The sequence below is a fragment of the Panthera leo genome, chromosome C2, assembly GCF_018350215.1.
Source record: "Panthera leo isolate Ple1 chromosome C2, P.leo_Ple1_pat1.1, whole genome shotgun sequence".
Classification (NCBI taxonomy): domain Eukaryota; kingdom Metazoa; phylum Chordata; class Mammalia; order Carnivora; family Felidae; genus Panthera; species Panthera leo.
In genome coordinates, this window is record NC_056687.1 from 69938361 (window position 1) to 69961278 (window position 22918).

The 22918-nt window shown below is 45.7% G+C and overlaps 1 protein-coding gene across 1 annotated transcript in view; it reads right to left on the reverse strand.

Moving 5' to 3' along the window:
- Positions 1–14147: 14147 nt before the first annotated feature.
- The window catches only part of ITGB5 (integrin subunit beta 5), a 121354-nt gene continuing 112583 nt past the window's right edge, over positions 14148–22918 (reverse strand). Inside the window, 4 exon segments of the mRNA XM_042955044.1 lie at positions 14148–14882; positions 15545–15711; positions 17090–17209; positions 20720–20823. Coding sequence (XP_042810978.1) covers positions 14787–14882; positions 15545–15711; positions 17090–17209; positions 20720–20823 — 487 coding nt within the window. The 3' untranslated portion in view covers positions 14148–14786.

Below are 22918 nucleotides of genomic sequence, written 5' to 3' on the forward strand. Positions count from 1 at the left end.
TATTGAGATTGATGTTGGTTAGGCAGTCACAGTCCTGCTTGTGTTGGGATCTTTCATATTTGAAAGATCAGACTTTCTTTTAATTGTTGTGACACAAAAATTTTAAGACATCAAAAGGCCCAAACCGTTGTAGTATTTCATGTGCCTTATGTGATGCCCAAATAATATTTAAATATTTGCTGTTCTCCTTTTCTATTTAAAAGTGATAGTCGAGGTATCCATAGGGAAATAGGAAGTGGGGAAGGTGATGGTAACTGCAACCCTGAAGCCAATATCTGGCTTTCATTTCGATCACAGGCAGCAGTTATGGACCTGTGCTGAAGCAGGCAGAGCTTCCTCATGCCTTATTGGATTACAAGTGGACGAGCTGCTCTTTCATTTGTTTAAAGACAATAGTCAAGACATCTAAGGTTCCATTTGAAGGTTTGCTCAGATCCTGCACAATTATCCCAACTACCCTGGACAAGAAAGTCTGCCTTCACCAGAAATAGAAAGGAGCCCAGCAACAGAGCTGACGCTGTTACCAACATTTCTGGGTTTCCACTGAGGTAGGGCCAGGGACATGCACCTTCACAGGCCCCACCTGCACGCATGTGCCATAACCAGTTGAGCAGCCCCTCTCTGGTCCCAGATACACTATTTTTCCCACCAGTTCTTCTGAGTTTCTGCACGATCCCTCTTTTCCAGTAGTGACAGAGATTTGCCCCCATTCTATATATTTCTTTTCATCTTTTCAGGAACAGTCTTGGGAGTAAAGGGTACGAGCTCAGATGCCCATTTTGAAACAGGTGGCCCCACCCTGTATGTTCAAGGTCTTGTTTAGGAGGGTCAGTGTGGCAATTGCAGCTGAAGGCTCTCCGTCCTTAATCCATCAGCGTGTTGAGAAGCATGCTAAGAACTACTGAACTGGTAAGATATGTTTTTCAGATACAATGAGACATCTTGGGGTGTCCCATTCCCGCTGGGTCACCTACACCCGGCCTTCACAGGTATAAGCTCTGGCCACATCAGTATACTAGCACTGCCTCTTCTACTGAAGCTCATCCAAGACCCACTAGGTAATGAAATTAGAGACCCTGACCATGCATTTAAAATGCAAATTCTGGGCTCCACCAGAGATGCTGCCTCAGATTTGGGGTAAGGCATTTCTAACAAGTGCTTCCTGTGATTCTGATGTTTGAGAATAAGCCCAGCGGTTTTGCAGGCCTTTTATCTAAGCAAAAACCCCACCCGGACTCATAAAACTTTGGAACACAAACTGATTCAGATAAATAACTTGGCTATCTCAGGAACTATGAGAGTACTTTTCAGCTTGGAAGTATTTTGGAGACATTAGATCATGTAGCCCTTTCTTAGTCAAGGCATATTTACGGAGCATAAGTACTGAGCATTATAACCTGTCCTAGTAACAAAAGGGAACAGCCTTCACAGAACACGTGTAAGACTAATGGAGTGGAGAATTCTATCCCCTGGCTTCTTCCAGTATTCTAGGCATTTAGTAATGCATAAGCCAATTGCTTTGTAGTGCTGGAAGTACCTAAGAAATCTGGTCTGGTTCCCTTACTGTTCAGCTACAGGAGTATAGACCCAGGATGGTAACGAAATCCACTCGCTGCAGCTTGTGGCTAACACAGTCCTGGAGTCTCAGTCCCAACTCAACCTTAATCATTGATTGTAGTTACCTCTAGGAAAAGTCCCCTAACGTAGCCCCTAGGGACTGACAGAAGGCACCTTCAATGTTACTTCCTCTCAACTCCCATTCACCCATCTCTCTGAAGAAAATGGCTGCTGGGTTCATTCAGGTAAGGCCTAGAAGCATGATTACAGGCTCTGCCAATATCTCCAAAGAAGAGAACAGGTGCCAGGTATTGTCTCCATTAAGGTAGAAGAAGGAACAATAGTGAGGAGGCTCAGGACTTGTGGAGGAGTGTGTGTGTGTGTGTGTGTGTACACCCCAGCGGGTCAACTGGATTTTCCTTGGCTAGGGAGGAACTGAGGTTTCTGACAGAGATTATCCTAGTTACTGTAATGCTGGCCCTTAGAAGTCTGTAGGCCTCCTACCAGCCACAGGTTTGCTGTTCTAGGAGCATCTGCCCCACCTCTCAAGGTGTACAGAGCCAAGGGTAGACAAAGTGAGGAAATCCAGCAACCTGGGGAGGAAAGCAAAAAAAACCACCCATAGTAGCTCCAAGAGAGCAGGGATTCAATCTTGGATTCATTGCAATACTCTCTGTACTTGGGATGGGGCCCAGCAAACTTTCTGAATGTTCACACAAGGCTTCTGGTAAGAGTGAGCTGCCCCAGGAAACACCACACTTCAGAGACCAAAGTACCAAAAACGAGACCTGAGTTTTGGGAGAACTTAAATAATTTTAGTTTTGAATTTGAAAGTGGGATGGAAAATTTTAAAGATGGTATGATAATATTGAGAACTACATTCATGGGCTGGAAGAGCAAGTGGAAGAAACCATTAAAATTCAGAACAAGGAGACAAAAAAATGGAAGTAGTAAGGGAGTAGATGACAGCCTTAGAAGACAGATGCAGCAATAAAACTGGGAGGAGAGGCAATCATTTTAAAATAACTGACCTCTCTTGGGGGCGCCTGGGTGGCTCAGTCGGTTAAGTGTCCGAAGTGGACTCAGGTCACGATCTCGTGGTCCGTGAGTTTGAGCCCTGCATCGGGCTCTGGGCTGACAGCTCGGAGCCTGGAGCCTGCTTCCGATTCTGTGTCTCCCTCTCTCTCTGCCCCTCCCCTGTTCATGCTCTGTCTCAAAAATAAATAAACGTTAAAAAAAAAAAAAAAAAGAAATAACTGACCTCTCTAGTTTGAAAAAATACTTGAGTTTGCAGATTAAAAGAGCCCACTAAGTTCTAGGCAGGAGTTATGGACAAAGGCATAGACTTAGGCATATCCTATGAAAATTATTGAATTTCTAGGATAAAGATTACTAAAAAAAAAAAAAAAATCAGACCAGTAGCAGACTGTTACCTTTAACACTGGAAGCCTGGAGACAGGTAGTGACACATGGGGGCCCCAAGAGGAGAAGATGGCCATAACCAATAATCTGAGCCCAGCCATATGATCCCCTGTCAGGTGGTAGCAGCCAGTTGTAAGTGTTTCTTAGGCTTCCTGTTCACAGGGTACTTTAGGACTCAGACTCAGTGTCTACATCTAGATATTAGAATAGAATTGCAAAAGGATACAATACAATCGCCACTTTAGTTTGGTACTTTCTATCCAATCCTGAGAAGATTCAGTATCTTCCTGGAAGAACATGTCTCTTGAGGCTGATAGGAAGGAAAATCTGGCTGATGTCTCTTATGATGGTATGGAAGTCCTTTTCAAAGTCTAAAAACTAAGTTCCATGATGACCAGGACAGTGATAGTCTGGTGCACTTCCTGTATGCAAGAAATACTTGGTTGATTAAATGATGAAAGAATATACATATAGCTGCAAATCTACATATAGACATAAAGGGGTAAAAAAGCTGAATGTATCTACCTCTATAGAAAGGGGGTAAAGAGTATAACAAAAATACCAAATTGTTAGTCAAGAGACAGGGATTCTCATCCTAAACTCTGCTTGTAATTAGCTCTTCTGCAGCCTTGTACAAATCATTTCTCATTGGTCCTCAATTTCTTCATCTGTGAAATGGGGTGATTGGATTAGATGATCTCTAAGGGGCTTCCAATTTCAGTTCCCTAAGATTCTGAGATTTCCTAAGATTCCAAGTCACCACTTCAGCTACTAGCAGATCCCAGTTCTATTGGCTAGATACACCCACTCTACCTCTGCGCCACCAGCTTCCACCTGACGGGCCCTTTAAAAGGCACAGGCTCAGTGCATCTCACTTGCTAGTGTAGATATTGAGTAAGAAAAAAGTAGAGTGGAGCCCACACCAACCTTCCACAGGAGACCCAGCTGATTTATAAGCATAATAATAAATGCTTATTATTGTATGCCATGGGATTCTGAGGTGGTTTGTTATGCAACGGTAGCTTAACGATGTGTTGCAGCTCTCCAAAACCTACCCCTGGTTACCAGGAAGACAAAAATTTTATTCCACCAAGAATCAGCCTTCCCAGTCCTCCCCTCTGGGTGCTTTCAGTAATCTCTCTAAAAGAAATGGCTGCCTGACTGTGGCAGACGTGCCAACTGCAGACAGTGAGTCTGATGGCTAGCTCTGCCCACCAACGAGAGCCTTTCAGTTAAACAGGAAGGGAGCAAGACCTGCCCCAGGTGTGACAGAAAAGCTAATTGCAGACAGCAAGTCTGACTGTTAGCCCTACCTGCTAATGAGCCCAAAGTGGTAGCCTCAAACAGGCTTCTCAACAGCATGGAGATCAAACCCTGTGCAGTACACCCACAGCAGACAAAGCAGGTCATTGCAGCTGGCTGGGCTGAAGGCCACCATGGCTCAGCCACACACAGTAGGGCACATGCAGCCCACACAGGGGATACCCCAGGAGCACCTGGTGCTGGTGACCAGCAGGGATTGCACTACAAGATGACACAGGACTTCTACAAAAAAGATACTACTTTTAAGACCAGGAGCTGTAGCTGACTTACTGAATACATAGAAACAAACACAGAATTAGATAAAATGAGGAGATATAGGAATATGTCTCAAATGAAAGAACAAGACAAGAATCATAGTAAAGGAGCTAAATAAAATGGAGGTAAACAACATGCCTGATAACTCAAAGTAATGGTCATAAAGATACTCACTGGACTTGAGAAAAGAGTATATGAGCTCATAACTTCAACAAAGAAATAGAAGATTTAAAAAACAAGTCAGAGCTGAAGAATTCAATAACTGAAATTAAAAAATATACTAGAGGGAATCAATAGCAGATTAGAGGATACAGAAAAATGGATCAGTGATCTGGGAAACAGTATAAGGAAAACAACCAGTCTGAAAAGCAAAACTAAACATAATAAAAAAAAAAAAATAGAATAGGGTAAGGGAACTCAGCAACACCATCAAGTATAATAACATTTGCATTATAGGGATCCCAGGAGAAGAGAGAGATAAGGACACAGAAAATTTATTTTAAGAAATAATAGCTGAAAACTTCTCTAATCTGGGGACAGGAACAAACATCCAGATCAAGGAATCACAGAGAGCTCCCAGCAAAATTAACCCAAGGAGGTCCACTCCAAGACACATAATAATTTAAATGGCAAAAAAATAGTGATAAAGAGATTTTCAAGAGCAGCAAGAGAAAAGAGTTACATACAAGAGAAACCCCATAAAGGTATCAGCTGACTTTAAAGCAGAAATTTTGCAGGCCAGAAGGGAGTGGCATGATATATTCAAAATACTGAAAAGAAAAAAAACAAAAACTCAATAACCAATACTCTACCCAGCAAGTTTATCATTCATATTAGAAGGTAAGATAAAGAGTTTCCCAAACAAACAAAAGCTAAAAGAGCTCATCACCGCTAAACTAGCCTTAAAAGAAACATTAAAGGAGATACTTTAAGTGGAAGGAAAAGGCTGTAAATAGAGGAAAATTATGAAAGAAATTCACAGGTAAAAGCAAACCTATAGTAAAGGTAGATTAATCACTTATAAACCCAGTATGGAGGTTAAAACATCAAAGTGATAAAATCAATTATACCCACAAAAATTAGTCAAGAGATGCACAAGGTAAAATGTTAAAGATGACATACATAGAACATGGAGGTGGGGGGAGTAGAAATTTGGTGATCTTAGAATGTGTTAGAACTTAAATGACCATCAACTGAATAAAGACTACTATAAGATGTTGTACATGAACCCAATGGTAACCACATATCAAAAACCTGTAATAGACACACAAAAGTAAAAAGAAGGGAATGCAAGCAAAACATCAACACAAACCATCAAACCACAGGGAAGAGAGCAAGAAATAAAGAAAGAAACGGAGAAGTTACAAAAACAATCAGAAGACAAATTAACAAAACAGCAATAAGTATAAACCTACCAATAATTACTTTAAATGTAAGTGGACTCAATGTTCCAATCAAAAGACAAAGGATGACTGATGGATAAAAAAATAATAATAATAATCTATTTGCTGCCTACAAAAGACTTATTGCAGACCTAAAGACACATGCAGACTGAAAGTGAAGGGATGGAAAAAACATATGCAAATGGAAGGTGGGGGGTGGCGCAGGGTAGCGATACTTCTATCAGACAAAATAGACTTTAAAACCAACTGTAACAGTCTACAGCCATACCACCTTGAACGTGCCTGATCTCGTCTAAAACGGACTGTAACAAGAGACAAAGAAGGACACTACATAATGATAAAGGGATCAACCCAACAAGAGGAGGATATAATAATTGTAAATATCTATGCATACAACCTAGGAGCACCTAATACCTGAAGCCAACATTAGTGGACATAAAGGGAGAAACTGACACCAGTACAATAATAGTAGGGGAGTTTAACACCTTACTTACATCAATGGATAGATCATCCAGCTAGAAAATCAACAAGGCAGCAATGGCTTTGAACAATACATTAGACCAGATGGACCTAACATATATACAAAACATTCCATCCAAGAACAGAATACACATTCAAGTGCACATGGAACATTCTCTAGGATAATCAAATGATAAGCCCAAAGCAAGTCTCAACAAATTTAAGAAGGTTTAGGTCATATCAAGCATCTTCTCTGACCACAACAGTATGAAACTAGAAATCCATTACAAGAAAAAAATCTGGAAAAACACACAGGGAGGCTAAACAACATGCTACTAAACGATGAATGTGTCAAGGAAGAAATCAAAAGGGAAATTTAAAAATACATGGAAACAAAACACAGTCGTCCAAAATCTTTGGGACACAGCAAAAGAAGTTCTAGGGGAAAGTTTAAAGTGTTATAGGCCTACGTCAAGAAACAAGAGAAATCTCAAACAACCTAACCTTATACCTAAAGGATCTAGAAAAATAAGAACAAAGCCCAAAGATAATAAAAGCAAGGAAATAATAAAGATTAGAGCAGAAATATATGAAATAGAGATAAAACACACACACACACACACACACACACACACACACACACACACACCCCAAAACCCCAATGAAACCAAGAGCTGGTTCTTTGAAAAGATGAACAAAATTGATAAACCTTTATCCAGACTCATCAAGGAAAAATGAGAGGACTCAAAATCAGAAATGAAGGAAGAGAAATAATAATCATGTGACAACACAAATACAAAGGATTATAAGAGACCACTACAAAAAATTATATGCCACAAATTGGACCACCTAGAAGAAATGGATAAATTCCTAGAAACATACAATGTTCTAAAACTGAATCAATAAAAAATAAAACATCTAAATAGACTTACTGGTAGTAATGAATTCAATCAATAATCAAAACTTTTCCAACAAACAAAAGCCCAGGACGAGATGTGGCTTCACAGGTGAATTCTACCAAACATTTAAAGAGTTAACATTTACTCTTCTCAAAGTATTTCAAAAAATAGAAGAGGAAGAAAAAATTCCAAATTCATTCTGTGAGGTCAGCATTACCCAGATACCCAAACCAGACAAAGACAGTGCCCTAATCAAAAACAAAAACAAAAACACCTACAGGCCAATATCTTAAATGAAAATAGATGCAAAATTCTCAACAAAATATTAGCAAAATGAATTCAACAATTCTTAAAATATACCATTCACCACGATCAAGTGGGATTTAGTCCAAGGATGCAAGAGTTGTTCAATATTCACAAATCTACCAACATGATATATCACATTAACAAGAGGAAAGATAAAAAACATATGATCATCTTAGTAGATACGGAAAAGGCATTTGACAAAATACATCCATTCATGATAAAATTTTCAACAAAATAGGTTTAGTGGGAACATACTTAAACATAACAAAGGCTCTATATGAAAAACATACAGCTAACATCACACTCAGTGTTGAAAAATGGAAAGCTTTTCCTCTAAGGTCAGGAACAAGACAAGGATGTCCACTCTCACCACTTTTACTCGACATAGTACTGGAAGTCCTAGCCACAACAGACAAGAAATAAAAGGCATCCAAGATGGTAAGGAAGAAGTAAACCTCACTCTTTGCAGATGACACAATACTTATATGTAGAAAACCCTAAAGACTCCACCAAAAAAACTATTAGAATTGATAAATGAATTCAGTAAGGTTGAAGGATACAAAATTAAGGCACAGAAATCTGTTGCATTTGTATACACTAATAATGAAGTAGCAGAAAGAGAAATTAAGGAAAATTTACAATTACACCAAAACAAATTACCTAGGAATAAATTTAAGGAAGTGAAAGGCCTGTATTCTGAAAACTGTAAGACACTGATGAAAGAAATTAAAGATTTTGACATAAACCAATGAAAAGCTATTATATGCTCATGGTTTGGGACAATTAATATCATTATAATGTTCATAATCACCCAAAGCAATCTCTATCAAAATACCAAATTTTATCAAAATCCTAAAATTTGTGTGAAACCAAAGACCCTGAATAGCCAAAGCAATCTTGAAAAAGGACAAAGTTGGAGGTATCACAATCTCAGATTTCAAGACATACTACAGCACTGTAGTAATCAAAATGGTAGAGTTCTGCCACAAATGCAGACACATAGATCAATGGATATGTGAGCATAGAGAGCCTAGAAATAAACCCACACCTATATTATCAATTAATCTACAACAAAGGAGGCAGGGGTATATGATGGGGAAAAGAGTCTTTTCAATAGGTGGTGTTGGGAAAACAGCTCCATGCAAACGAATGAAACTGGACCACATTCTTCCACCATACCCAAAAATGAACTCAAAAAGGGTTAAAAACCCAAACGTGACACCTGAAACCATACAACTTCTAAAAGAAAACATAGGCAGTAATCTCTTGGACACTGCCTTTAGCAACCTATTTATGGATGTCTCCTCTGGCAAGGGAAAGAAACGCAAATATGAACTATTGGGACTACACCAAAATAAAAAGATTTTGCATGGCAAAGGAAACCATCAACAAAATGAAAAGGCAACCTACTGAATAAGAGAAAGTATTTGCAAATGATATATCTGATAAGGGGTTAATATACAAGATATATTAAGAACTCATACGACTAAATACCAAGAAAAAAACACTTGATTAAAAATTGGACAGAAACCCTGAATAGACATTTTTCCAAAGAAGACACACAGATGGCTAACAGACACATGAAAAGATGCTCAACATCACTAAACATCAGGGAAATGCAAATAAAAACCACAATGAGGTGTCACCTCATACCTATAAGAGTGGCTAGTATCAAAAAGATGAGACATAACAAGTGTTGGTGAGAATGGGGAGAAAAGTGAAACCTTGTGCACTGTTGGTGGGAATGCAAACTAGTGCAGCCACTATGGAAAACTGAATGGTGATTCCTCAAAAAAAAAAAAAAAAAGAAAGAAAAGAAAAAAGAAAAGAAAAGAAAAAGAAAAAGAAAAAAGAAAAAAAGGAAATATCATATAAACCAGTAATTCCACTTCTGGAAATCTATCTAAAGAAAATGACAACATTAATTTAAAAATATATATGCATCTCTATGTTTGCTGCAGCATTATTTACAATAGCCATGTTATGGAAGCAGCCCAAGAATCCATTGATAGATGAATGGATAAAGAAGATATGGTGTGTGCGCGCGCACACACACACATATAGTGGGATATTACTCAGCCATTAAAAAGAATGAGATCTTGCCATTTGTGACAACATGGATGGATCTAGAGGGTATTGTGCTAAGTGAAATAAGTAAAAAAAGACAAATACCATATGATTTCACTTATATGTGAGCTCTAGGATAAGAAGCCAGTCACACATTTTCCAGAAGGTGCAGTATGGGTGGAAAATCATCAAACCAGAGAAGGGGTCCCTGAGCTGGGGTCTAACACTCGCCCCAGGGGTGACTGACCTCAATTTCCTCTTTTGTAAAATGAGGAAATGCCTTCCCTGAACACCATGTGGGCCTATTGTGAGTGTCAAATGAGGAGAGGCTGCTGTTAGTCTCAGGGGTTTGCTATTTGAAGCAGGTTAAGACCAACGAAGTTTTAATTGGTGAGCCTTCCAGGGTGTTTCTGGAGTCAAACTAAGATGGTAAATGGTAACCAGTTGCCCTGATAAGTAGGTCCAGACTTTTTTATATGTTACCTATTTATATATTTTATATGCATTATTCTGACAAGGGGTCAGTAGTAGTCACCAGAACAAAAAAGTAAAGTATCCTCCTATCCTAGAAAGTTAGGGCTTATGGTTACTTACAGTTTAGATCTTGCCTTTATGCACCAAGGTGTGAGGCTCTTCAGATGAAGAAATGACACAGAAGGACATGGTCAGAAGGATCCAAAAGTGTGTGTGGAGGGAGGAAAGGTGTGAGGAGGGGGCAGCAGAGAAGACAGTTCAGGGAAGAGGTCAAGGATCTCAATAAGAATCAGAGGCAGGTTATATTTTGTTGCATTTAGTTTCCAGCTTCCTGACAATCAAGATATCCAGACAGACCAGGTCCCATCATATGACAAAATGAAGCATCAGAACTTCCTGGCATTGAACTCTTAAGATAAATAAATTGGATATGAAGACCTTCTCACTGGGACACATCACCCAACCATCTCAGAGGCTGCTGTCAGGCTGATGGGCGGTGACCATCCAAGAGTTCCTCCCACAAACGCGACCTCACCAGGAGGGGCCTTGGGAGCTGAGAAGGGGGGCTCTACAGACACGGCTCTCCCTGCCAACACCACCATCTCTCCCCATCTCTCCTCCCCCTCCACTTCCCATCCTCCCTGGAGGGGCTAAGGCCTGAATGGAGCCAGGTCCTAAGACATCGGGAGCCCTGAGCAGGGGGGGGGGGGGGGAAGGACAGAAGCCAGGTGGGAGAAACCGAAGGCCTCAGCCCGCTGCCCCGAATGAGAGGGACCAGAAGGTCTCATTCCCAGCCATGCTAAAAGCCACAGCTGTTGGAGTGCAGCTACGAGACAAGCCTAAGCAGAGAAACTGCTCGGCCCTTGCTCCCGGTCTGCATTTTCAGTGCTGGCCCAACACGCACCACCCAGCATTCCTTGGTGCCTCAGACACAGGTCCAACACTTACCTCCTCCTGAGTTTCATCTGAGCACTGCCAGCTTCCTCCTCTTCACCACTGACCCTCTCAGCCAGTCACAAAGCACCCACCAGCGGCCTAGTGCCCCAGGATGGCCCTTCTCAGAAGCAGGCAGGAGCCAACACACTGGAAGCCCTCTCAAGAGAGGGAGGAGCCAGCCAGTTAAAAGGTGATACTGGAGCAGAGATAAAAGACCCCTTCCCCCTTCCCATTTCCCCATCTGTTTGTTGTTACCTGTAACCCAGCCCAACAGTTTAATGATAATGAACCTCACGCTTTGGTCCTAATTAAACAAATTTAAAAAAAAAACCCATCTGTCTCTTCCCCCAAAGAGGTGGCTGTTAGTTACTTTAAGAACTAGTCAAACAAGTGGAATGAGGATCCCTGGTCCTTTTAAAGAGGGCAATAATTGGGGCACCTGGGTGGCTCAGTCGGTTGTGTCCAGCTGCAGCTCAGGGCATGATCTTATGGTTCATGGGTTTGAGACCAGCATCAGGCTCTCTGCTGTCAGCACAGAACTTCTTCAGATCCTCTCTCTCTCCCCAAAATAAATAAACAAACATTAAAGAGGGCAATAGTTGAATCCTAATTTGGTGAAAATTTTACACACACACACACACATACAGAAAAAGACTGAAGTCATACACCAAAAGCTGGAGTAGTTACCCCTGCTTGGTATAATTATAAAAGATTCTCTATGATATCTTTATATTTTTCCATCTTTTCCATGCATTACTTTTGCGATTAGAAAAAGTTGTTTAAAATCAGTCAATAAAGATAAGCACCATTTGAAAACCTATATTAAGTCAGTGTAGATTAATTACAAAGGCAAATAGCCCCCACCCCTCCTTTCCAACAAGTGCATCCCTGACCATCTTTCCAACCAGATACCAGGAGAAGCTTTTCCAGAGACTGCCAGGTGCTCTTTGCAATCATGAGAACTCCCATCTGTGTGCTTTCGCAGCAATGGCAAAAGGGCAGCGACCATCTGCCCACCCCCAGCTCCTGCTCCATTATTTGTATTAATGGAGGAGTGCTGGTGGTGATGCCTGTGTGTGGGGGCGGGGCAGGGTACCAGCATGGACACACCGCCTAAGGAAAGGAATAAGAATCACAAACTGGGGGGTGCCTGGGTGGCCCAGTCAGTAGAGCCTCCAACTTCCCTCAGGTCATGTTCTCACAGTTTGTGGGTTCAAGCCCCACGTCAGGCTCTGTGCTGCAAGCTCAGAACCGGGAGCCTGCTTCTGATTCTGTGTCTTGCTCTCTCTCTGCCCCTCCCCTGCTCATGCTCTCTCTCTCAAAAATAAATAAACACTACAAAAAAAAAAAAAAAAAAAGAATCACGGAGTGGGTCAGAATGTCAGTAGTCAGGTCTCCAAATAGCTAGTCCCAGGAGCTTCCAGCAGGGGGCAGCAGGGCGCTGTGAGCAGCTGGCTCCCACACTAGCGGTGGGTGTCACAGATGAAATAGACCTAACTTCTCTGTCAGGTGGACGCCAGGAGCAAGTAATCCTTTAGAGTGTGGGGCTCAGGAACTGAGTGCCCTTACAGAACTGCCTGATAGAAAATAAGACTTTCAACAAGTTGATGATTGTCGCCAGGAAACCACAATTGAACAGAAGAGAAACCCAATTTCTTCCAAAATCATATTTTTCTCAATTTAGAATCTCAAAGTCACCATTTTATGCATTTATTTTATATATTTATTTACACTTGGACTTACTACAAAAAGGTTTTAAGGCAGCTTCACCAAGTCACGAGGCCTCTGTTTCATCCTAACTACACAGAACAAAGGAAGGTGATAGGCCCTATTTACTGACAGACACTTGTCTTAGTGTTTGCCAAAATGAAAGAACGGTACAGGGCGCCCTGGTGACTCAGTCGATTGAGTGTCCAACTTCAGCTCAGGTCATGATCTCACAGTTGATAAGTTCGAGCCCCACATCCGGCTGGACGCTATCAGAGCAGACCCCCCTTCCGATCCTCTGTCCCCCTCTCTCTCTGCCCCTCCTTAGCTCGCACGCGTGTGCACTCTCTCTCTCAAAAGTAAATAATAAACATTTTTTAAAAATGAAGGAAGGGGAATTTGGTCCAAGGCTGAGAACAGATGAATTTGGAATGAAAGCCTAATAGCCCTGAAGTGATGCCAAGAGCAAAAAAAACTGGTCAGTGAAAGACATCCTACAAGAAAGAGCAGGTATTAGGAGGCCAACACTCTGGCTGTCATCAGTTGACCTCCTGACACGTGTCTGGGCAAGCAACTGCCCCTCTCTCACAGCTTCCTCTTACATAAATAGGGGATAGGATCAGATAATTTGTCAGGTCCCTTCTATCTCAGATATGGGAACCTAAGGGAACTTCAGGGGTCTACAGGGAAAAAAAAAAAAAGCTGAAATGGGTTTTGTGCTTTAGGCCTGGTTGGGACATAGGAATTGAGCGGGGTAGGCACTGTTCTTTTTTTTTCTTTTAACATTTATTCATTTTTGAGAGAGAGTGTGAGCAGGAGAGGGGCAGAGAGAGAGGGAGACACAAAATCCAAGCAGGCTCCAGGCTCCGAGTTGTCAGCACAGATCCCGACGCAGGGCTTGAACCCACGCACCGCGAGATCATGACCTGAGCCGAAGTCAGACACTCAACCTGAGCCACCCAGATGCTTCCTGTTCTTATTAAGGTGTAGAGAGTGACTATTTGTGGAAATCACATCTTGACCTTTCTTTACGTGCACAATCCATTTCCAGCCTCAGCACCTTGAAACAGGGGAGGCAGGCCAGTGTGGTTTTCACAATTTCTAGCTTGGAAGTCTTCCTTTTAACCAAAACTGGGAGGGTCCAAAGGCATAGGCTTAGGTCTCCCTCGGGCATCCCATGAGGCCCTGTTTGAAGAGCCCTGGTCTGGAATAGGGAATTGGCTCTTGCTGGGTCCCCGGAGGAAGTACACAGCCTTTTCAACCCCCCACCGGGGCACCACTTAAAACCACGTCAGGATAGGAATACGCGCGTGACAGAGAGCGTCAGGCAAACACAAAGTCTTGTTTAATCTTTACTTTCAATCCCAATCTTTTCCCCTTTCATTACAAAAGTACTAAACAAACACAGGCAGAATTGGAAAACTGACATCTGCAACTATGTGCCTTCGGCAGGCATCTCAATAATCCCATCACCAACACCCCTGTGCAAGGACAGACATCAGGCAGATAATTCGCAGTAATCAGAACTATACCATAAATGCATGATCTTTTTATTTTGTACAAAAATGATCAACACGACAAAAGCCAGAGCGCGTGTTGGTTTTGCACACTCTGATACTCCCAAGATCCTTCTCCTCTGGCCAGGCTGGAGGCTCAGCCTTCCTGGAAGGGAGAGACAACCTAGACCCCCAGCAGCTCACCCGAGTCAGCAAGCTGGATGTGGTGTGGAAAGCTGAGAGTGTCAAAGTCCCAGGCCTTTCCTGGGCTTGGAGTGGTGGCGGCCTGGTGTGGCTGTGGCCCAGAAGCCAGGTGGAACACTGGCTGCCTTCCTGTGCAGGCAATGGGCTCCTGGCCCAGGCTCACAGGAAGGTGTCTTTGCTTGTCCCTCTAGGGAGCTGTGATCCAGTCGAGCAGCTGTCCAGGGCGTATCAGTCTCCGACTTATCGTCAGCCCCCTCTGGCCCTCCTCGGAGGAGCTGTCAGTCCACTGTGCCATTGTAGGGTTTGTTGAACTTGTTAAAGGTGAAATCCACAGTGTGTGTGGAGATGGGCTTTCTGTACAGAGGGTTGGAAGCCTGCAGAACACAGAAGGCAAGAGGACACGTGTGTGTCCATTCATTTGAACACACACTCTAGGGGTCAGAGGCCCTTCCTCAGTCAGTCACCCCGGAAGGCGGAGCACGCAGGCAGTGGCAGCCCCGTCCTGCAGGACCATCCCTGCCTCCACATGTCATGCCCTGGGAAGGACCCTCCCTGTCTCTAAGATTCCCTCTTTCTCTCTCAGACAGGCTTGGCCAGATGGTCTGTGAAGTTCCTTCCAACTTTAACAGAAACTAAGTGGGGATTCAGGGGTGCTGCTCCCTGTGCTGCTCAGTCCTTCAGGAGCATGCAAATTGCTTGGGGAGACAAGACTCGCACAAATGGATGCTATCATAGACTCTAACAACTTGAGTTCATTTACTGAGTCTGCAGTCGCTCTAGGACTGTCCAGACTCTTTCTCTGAGGCTGCATCAAGCGCCTCTTCCCTAGAAGAGTCCTGAGCTAGGTCTGGTGTGAGGCTCTACACAGAGCCCCCTGTGCTTCTGGACCGTGCATTCTCACCTTCTAGAATGGAGTGCACACCACCTCTCTTTGATTTCAATGCCAAAGATGTTAGTGGGCCTTAAAGCTTGTCTGACCTCAACCAGATCTCTAAGCTTGACTTTTTTTCTTACTTCCGGCTCCCCACTGGCTTACCATTTCATAGCGGGCCCTGGACCTCTCACTCTGGAACTTTGCAAACTCTCTCCGGTCATGGATGGTGACGAGCAGCTTCCAGATGGCCAGGAGCGCAATCCCAATCAGGAGGATACTGCCAACCACAGCCAGGAGGATGGTCGTGGCATTGGGGGCAGTTCCACACTCTGGAGGGGACCAGGAGAAACCATGAGCAAAGCCACTAGAATAGCATCCCTACCCCCTCCCCCACAATGTCAGGCCTATCTGGAACAACAGGTGCGCCTCTCTTCCTTCCACCTTCTACCAAACACCTTCCCTCTCTTCTCTCTTAGATCCTCATGCTGCTTTTGGGAGACCTGGGGGTGCTGGAAATTTTCTCCAATGCACACAAAGGGGAAGAGTCAAAGAGGGATGGTGACTGTTCCAATGCCACATGTAGAAGAGACCCTTGGTGGCCGCCCCCCTTTCTCCCAGACGCCATGGTGCACTGTGTGCTCAGCAGCACCTCCCCTTACATGAGTGTACGTGTGCCGGCCTGGCCCATTCTCCGCTCTCCAGACTTGATGTGTCTCAGCCTCCATGTAAATGGTTTCAGAGGCAGACTGGGCAGGCAGGAGGTTTCATGAAGCCGTATCCACAAGGGCTGGGCTGGAGGCCAGCCAACGTTTGTAACCCCAGAGTGTGGCCCTTTGGAGCGAATGTGCTTATTTTCAAAGAACCACAAAGACAGCGCTTGGGAACAAAGCCTCATTCTTACAGGCATGCATCTTGGGCTGGTACCACAGCACTTCCTCTGCCGCTGGCCCAGAGAAGGCGTATTATGTGGTCTGGCTCAATTTGGAAAAACAGTTTGCAAGGCTGTAAATTGAAGGGAGCAAAACCTTTTCTCCTCGCCCCTGTCCCCCTCCAGGGAAGCATAAAAGGGGTCATACTAGAAACCCTAATTACTCCAAAGCAAAAGGCCATTAGTCCCAGGGTCCAAAGCATGAGGCAGAATTATCAATGTCTGCACTAAGGCTTGGCCTCCTCAGTGGCCCAGGAGCTGAGCGTGGCAGTTTAACCCAGAGCCCCGTCTGCCCTTCTTGGACTTCACGGTGGCAAGTGCAGCTGCCCCTCCAGGGCTGTGTGTGTGTGTGTACCCAGATGGCCTGCCCAGCCTTGACCGTCCACGCCACCACCCCCCACCCCCCCCGCCGCACACCCCCTGCAGAGCCTGTAGCTGCTCACGGCCATCAGCGTCAGCCGTGTAGGTGAAATGTGTGCTATGGCCACTTCTACCCCTGTGCTCCGTCTTTTCCAAGATGAGACACTATAACTCCCGTGCCTCTATGCCGTGACCTCCAGAGCTCTGCCCGGCAGTGGGTCCCCAGGTGTACATCGTCTTTCTTCCAAACTCCAGGAACTGGGTAGGGGTGGCCTTAGATCCCGGTCTTTATACAGAATTGTGACCCTTGTCTCTCTGGAGTTTGGAAAGCCAGTGAGGACAGAAGGGCGACAAGCCTAGAGCAGGGAAAGGTATCAGAAGCTGAGCTCCCAGGGGGAACAGAGCCGGCCCTCACCCACCTGGCTCCCTGAGGACTGTCAGGTTGGCCCTCCCGCTGGGGAGCTCTGTGTAGGCGAACATCATGACACAGTCCTTGGCGGTTTTGTAGAAACAAAGCGCAGCCTCTTGGTCATCTTTCACTGGAAGAAAACCAGGTACAAGTGTCCTCTCGGAGCAACCCAGTGTGCTGACGGACAGGGTGGGGAGTCAAGCACCTCAGTTAGGAAAGGGGGTGCAGGGAGGCATGAAGGGGAGGCTGGGCCTTCACAAATGAGTTCGGGTTTCTCACGTGAAGAACGTGGGCCCAGCACGGAATCTGAATTGCTCTGGGAACACGAATCCCCTGAATGGTGAGGACTCCCTGGGGAATGCAAGAGCCCCCCCAGAGTGTTTGCTGGGAGCGATGTGAAACGGAAGAAGGCATTATGCTTGGAGGCGAGGTTGGTAAGTGGAAGTGCCCTGGACATTAAAGGGACACAGAAAAGAAGGAGCCATTCCGATGCCCTTTGGGGCCTGAGAGTTCACAGTTGAGTCCACTTGGCTGAGAGCCAGCTGTAGTGGCCAAGCATCAGCAGCTCTTTGGTAGGGTGTAAAACCAAAAGGACCCAAGGATGACGAGGACGTCTGGACAAGAGCTGGGCACCTGCCGTGGTGCCTCACCCACAGATGCCACGGGCCAGCACCCGAGGCCAGGGCCGAGCCCAGACCACCCGCTCCACTCTTCTAGGGAGCAGTGCCCACCTGTCCCCACATGCCGTTAACCCAACATGATGGACTCATAATCCCCTGTCCAGATGTCACCTGCACTCCAAGGCTTCTCTGGGGAAGGGTTAGACTGATCTCTAGGAGGAAAAAGGAGCAGGGAAGAGGAAAGCAAAGGGGACATTGTTCAGCAATGGCCAATTGGTCCTGAAAAACAGCTGTGGATTGATGTTGTGGCGTGAAATGCTTTTTAGCTCTTGCCTTTGTGACCCTGTTGCTCAAAGGAGGGTTTTTTTGGTTGTTTTTGTTCTGTTTTGTTTTGTTTTGAGAGCGAGCGTGAGCAGGGGAGAGGCAGAGAGAGAGGGGGACAGAGAATCCGAAGCAGGCTCTGCATGATAGCAGAGAGCCCAATGTGGGGTTCAAACTCATGAACTGTGAGATCATGACCTGAGCCGAAGTCAGAGGCTCAGCCAACTGAGCCACCCAGGCGCCCCTGCTCAAAGGAGTTTTAACCTGGAACCAGACAAATTAGTGTGGTTATCACATGGGAAATCCTGGACTTTTTCTCCTAGGCCCCATCCATAAGCCTGGCCTGGGTGAGTGTATGTGTATGAAGAAAGCTGAGAGAAGGAAGAAAGGAGGATAAACAGTGAATCTGAACAGAAAGCTTCTCACTGAGGATTACACTGAGAGGCAGCTGTGCATAACAGCTCAGAGCAAGGGCCTCAGTCAGGGGGCCACAGGAAGGCAGCATCTCCTTCCGACTGTGTGCGCCCAGGCGGTTGGGGCTGGGGAGTGGCGGGCACTGCCCCAGGTCTGCGGGCAGAACTTGCTGTGAGCCAGTCCTGAAGCACCAAGCAGACACGGTGGCAGGAAAATGGCCACGAGACAAGACTCGGTAGGCTCCCGACCGGCTCCCCTGGTCTAACACAAGCCCCGGCACGCAGGAGATGCTCAACGAACAAGTGCAGGCTGAATGCATGACTCAACATACTCGGGAGCCTCATGTGGCCACAGCGGTCGGTCAGAACCAGGGACGTCTACAGAGGGGGTGAGTCAGGACCAAGAGAGAAGGCAGGGGCTGGGAGCCTGCAGCAGCTGAGGTCAAGGTAGAGGGCAAGGCTGCTAGCAAGGGAGCCTCAGAGGCAGAATCCCTTTCATGGTACACAGTCTTGTTCCCCTCCTGCCCCGCCTCACCATTTTAAATGTATAATTCAGTGGCTTTAGTATATTTACAATGTTGTGTAACTATTCCATCCAATTCCAGAACATGTCCGTCACCCCAAACAGACACCATCTTTGTTAGCGCTCAGCCCCAGTTCCCTTCTCTCCCAGCCCTGACAACCACCAATCTATTTCCTGTCTCTGTGCTTTTGCCTATTTTGGACATTTCACATAAATGGAATCCTACGATATATATCCTTTCCGTGTGGCTTCTCACACATAGCATAGTACTTTCAAGAGTCATCTCTCTTGCAGTGTGCATCAGGACGCCATTCCTTTTTCCACTGTATGGATGTACCACATTTTATTTTTCCATTCATCAGTTCATGTACATTTGGGTTGGTTCTCATTTTTCACTCTAATGAATAAAGCTGCTATGAACATTTGTGCACAAGTTTTTGTGTTGACGTGTTTTCAGTTCTCTTGTGTATATACCCGGGAGTGATGTTACTGAATTGTGCGGTAACTCCATTTAATTTGCGGGGAACTGCCAGACCATTTTCTAAGTAGATGCACAAATCTACACTACCACCACACTGTATGAGGGTTCTGACATAGGGGCACTTTGATTCGGTGTAATTATAGTGCTCCAGACCACTTCCAAAGCCAGTCACGTGCATACGGGGCTAAGATATGTGATTTGCATTTAGAAACTCCTCAGCCTGGACAGAAATGTCTGTACTAGTAAAGGGATGGAGGCATCCCAGAAAGGGTGAAACACAAAGGTCTGTGCACCTCTGTCTGAGCCACCCTGTGGGCTCCCACTCAGAATGGACTTCTAGCCATTTGTTCAGAGGTAAAGCAAAGGGTTGGATGGATGGAGTCAAACTAGAGAGGTCAGAATGAGAAGAACCCTAAAATGTGATCTGCCACGAAAGATAACAGAACAAGGAGTGAGCGACAGCTGCAGGAACAGGTGCCTGTTGCCGGGGGGACAGTTGGGACAGCACTCAATCCCAGTGCTGGGATCACTGTGCAATCTAGGCCACACGAGACCCCTGCCCCTTCTGATGCCTTGCAGCATCATGAGAGCCACACCAGGCTGAGGCCAATGTGGTAAAGACTAGGCAGCCATTCATCAAACAGGGTTTCCCTGCCTCCTGGGCACACGACTTGACTACATTTCCCAGCGACCCTTACATCTAAATGTGTCCAAACAACTGAGTTGGAGTCGTGAGCACCATTTCCAGGCCTGGCCGATAACAGCATCTCACGTGATCCCTCACTGTCTTCCCCCATTTGCTGACTGAGTGGAGAGGATTCCAGGGACCTTGAGGAGAATAGAACCTTCAGGTAGAGGGAGCCTGGTTTCCTGAATGACCTTATCAACCAAGGCCTTATCAACCAAAAAGTCTTCAATGGACTCTCAGTGAGTGACTTATATTTAGTTAAGTCACTGAGGTCTGGGATTTGTTATAGCAGCTAACATGACTTGTCCTAACTAATATACCAACTTCTCCGAGAGCCTGGGAGATGTGACTAAGATGGGGCTCCAGTGATGGTGCAGAAAGTTATGAACAAGAAGTCTTACACCCCAGAGAGCCCAGGGACCCAACAGTAGTATCCAGGACACTGACGTCATGCTTCTCAACTCCAGACTAGAACCATCCTGCTCCCTACCAGGTGGCCCTGAGAATCGATGGTCTCCACAGAGGAGGAAGCCTCAAGGTGTCTACCACAATACAAAAGGGAACAGTTACCCAGGGCCGCTTGGACACACTCACCGATGGTGTCCACCCACGTGATCACCTCATCCTTGCACAGGTTTTGGCAGGTCTGGTTGTCGGCCGGGTCCCCCACGTGAAGTAGCAAGCACTCAACACAGTCTCTTTGGAAAAGAGGCAATAAACGAGGGTGTTAGATGCTGTGCGGTGGTTCCCCACAGGTAACTGAGCTCCCAGGGGTGCACTGCCCACTCTTCTGCTGGGCCTGGGCCCTTGAAGGTTCTACTTCACCCTATCTTCAGATTTTTGGCCTCAGTCAGTGTTTCTGCTGGCCTCTGGTTGCCCAAGGGTTCTTGGAGAAACATGTGAGTTTAGAGGCATGCCTGGTCTACACATCAAGTTGCAGGTTAGAGACTTTCCCATTTTTTTTTAAAGTAGGTTCCATGCTGGGTCTTGAACTCATGATTCTGAGATCAAGACCTGAGCTGAGATCAAGAGTCATCCACTTAACTGACTGGTGCCCCAGAAACCATTCAATTTCTGATACCAGGAGCCAAACCCATCTTCACTCAGCTGTATCACATGCCTTTGAAGAGTCTGCTCCAAGCAGGAAACTTTGGAGTGATTAAAAAAATGGGGTTCCTGGCCTCATAGAGGGGTCCTCACACCCCCCTGGCCAGTGCTTAATGCTGCCAAATTGCCCCATTTCCCAGGATTCCTACTAGGGGATCACTGCCAGGGCAGGGCCCTTAACCCTCCCACATATTAGACTCTCCAGGAGGCTTTCTAGAAAATACCATCTCCAGGGCCTGACCACACCAATGGGATCCACACCTCTGGGGCAGAGCCTGGGCTTCTGGATTCAGATTCACACAGTGAGGGTTGTGAACCATTGTCCTGGAGCCCTTCTCCCTCCCAGATGGAGCCTGCCTGGAGGGTTCTACCCTCTATGAGTTGGTCTACACTAGACTCTGGTAGAGGCTACAGGGTGGCAGTCTCCTTCCAGGAAACCCACATTTCAACAGGGGCCTTCTGGAGAAATTGGGTTAGGAGCCAAAAAGTCTCGTTTTGAGCCCCTTCTCCTCCCACCTCAGGTGCACAGTTTAAGTCAGATATTGTTATTGTGTAAAAATGCTTACATAAAATGCTCAATTAAGGATCAGTACCCTACTTCCCATAGTCAAACCCAGTTCCAGACAGTCCCCATCTACCTTCACTTTACATCAGTGAGAACAGAATCCCGAGGCTGTGGGGCCAGAGAAGCAAAGCTTTCACAAAAGGTCTGTGATGCCTGCAGTGGTGGGAGAGGGGCCCGACCCCTCTGGGGGACTGTGGGATGGGGGAGCACAAACAGAACCCCAGGGAGGAGCGGGCTGGGCAAGACAACCAGCTGACAGTTAATTCTCAGGGACTTAGTGGGGTGATGGTGCCCGGTGGCGATGGGGGTGGCTGCCCCAGAAGCAGGGGCTTCCTTGAGACTGGGTTAGGGCCCAAGGGCCGAATCTGTGGAACACAAGTGCTGATACCACAGAGCCACAGTGACCCGGGGGATGGCCACTCTGCTTACCCATAGGCCCATGGGGACCAGTGAGGTTATGTGTCTGGAAAACTCTCTGGCAAAAATGTAGAGGGATGTACAACCACGATGCACGGCCTGAATTACCATCATCTGTTTTTTTAATTCCTTGAGATTGAGGCCAGTTACTAGATTTCCAGGGGAGAAACTTCAGGGGAGCAGCAGAACTGGAAAGGAGCTGGACAGCACTTCAAGCGCCCCCCTTTGAGGTCAGGGGAGACAGCAGGGCCATGAGACGCTGTGGCCGCAGCTGCAGCACCCAGTGCCCTGCCTCTCGGTAAGCCCCTCCCAAGTCCTCACTTCCCTTTCTGAATGTTGGGGAGGAAAGCAGGCAGGACTTTCTTAGGAATTCAGGGGTGCCGAGGTGGCTCAGTTAGTTGAGCGTTTGGACTTTTGATTTTGGCTCAGGTCATGATCTCATGATTCATGAGATCCAGCCCCACATCAGGCTCATGCACTGACAGCTTGGAGCCTGCTTGGGTCTCTCTCTCTCTCTCTCTCTGCCCCTCCCCGGCTTGCGCTCTCTCGCTCTCTCTCAAAATAAATAAACAAGGAAAAAAAAAAAAGGAATGCAGCTACCCCAGAATTGGCCATAACATCCCACTCTCCTGGAACACTCCATAGAAACATTCTGGAGTTACAAACAAGTTGGTAATGTTTGCATTTCCCCTGAGGCCAGAGTC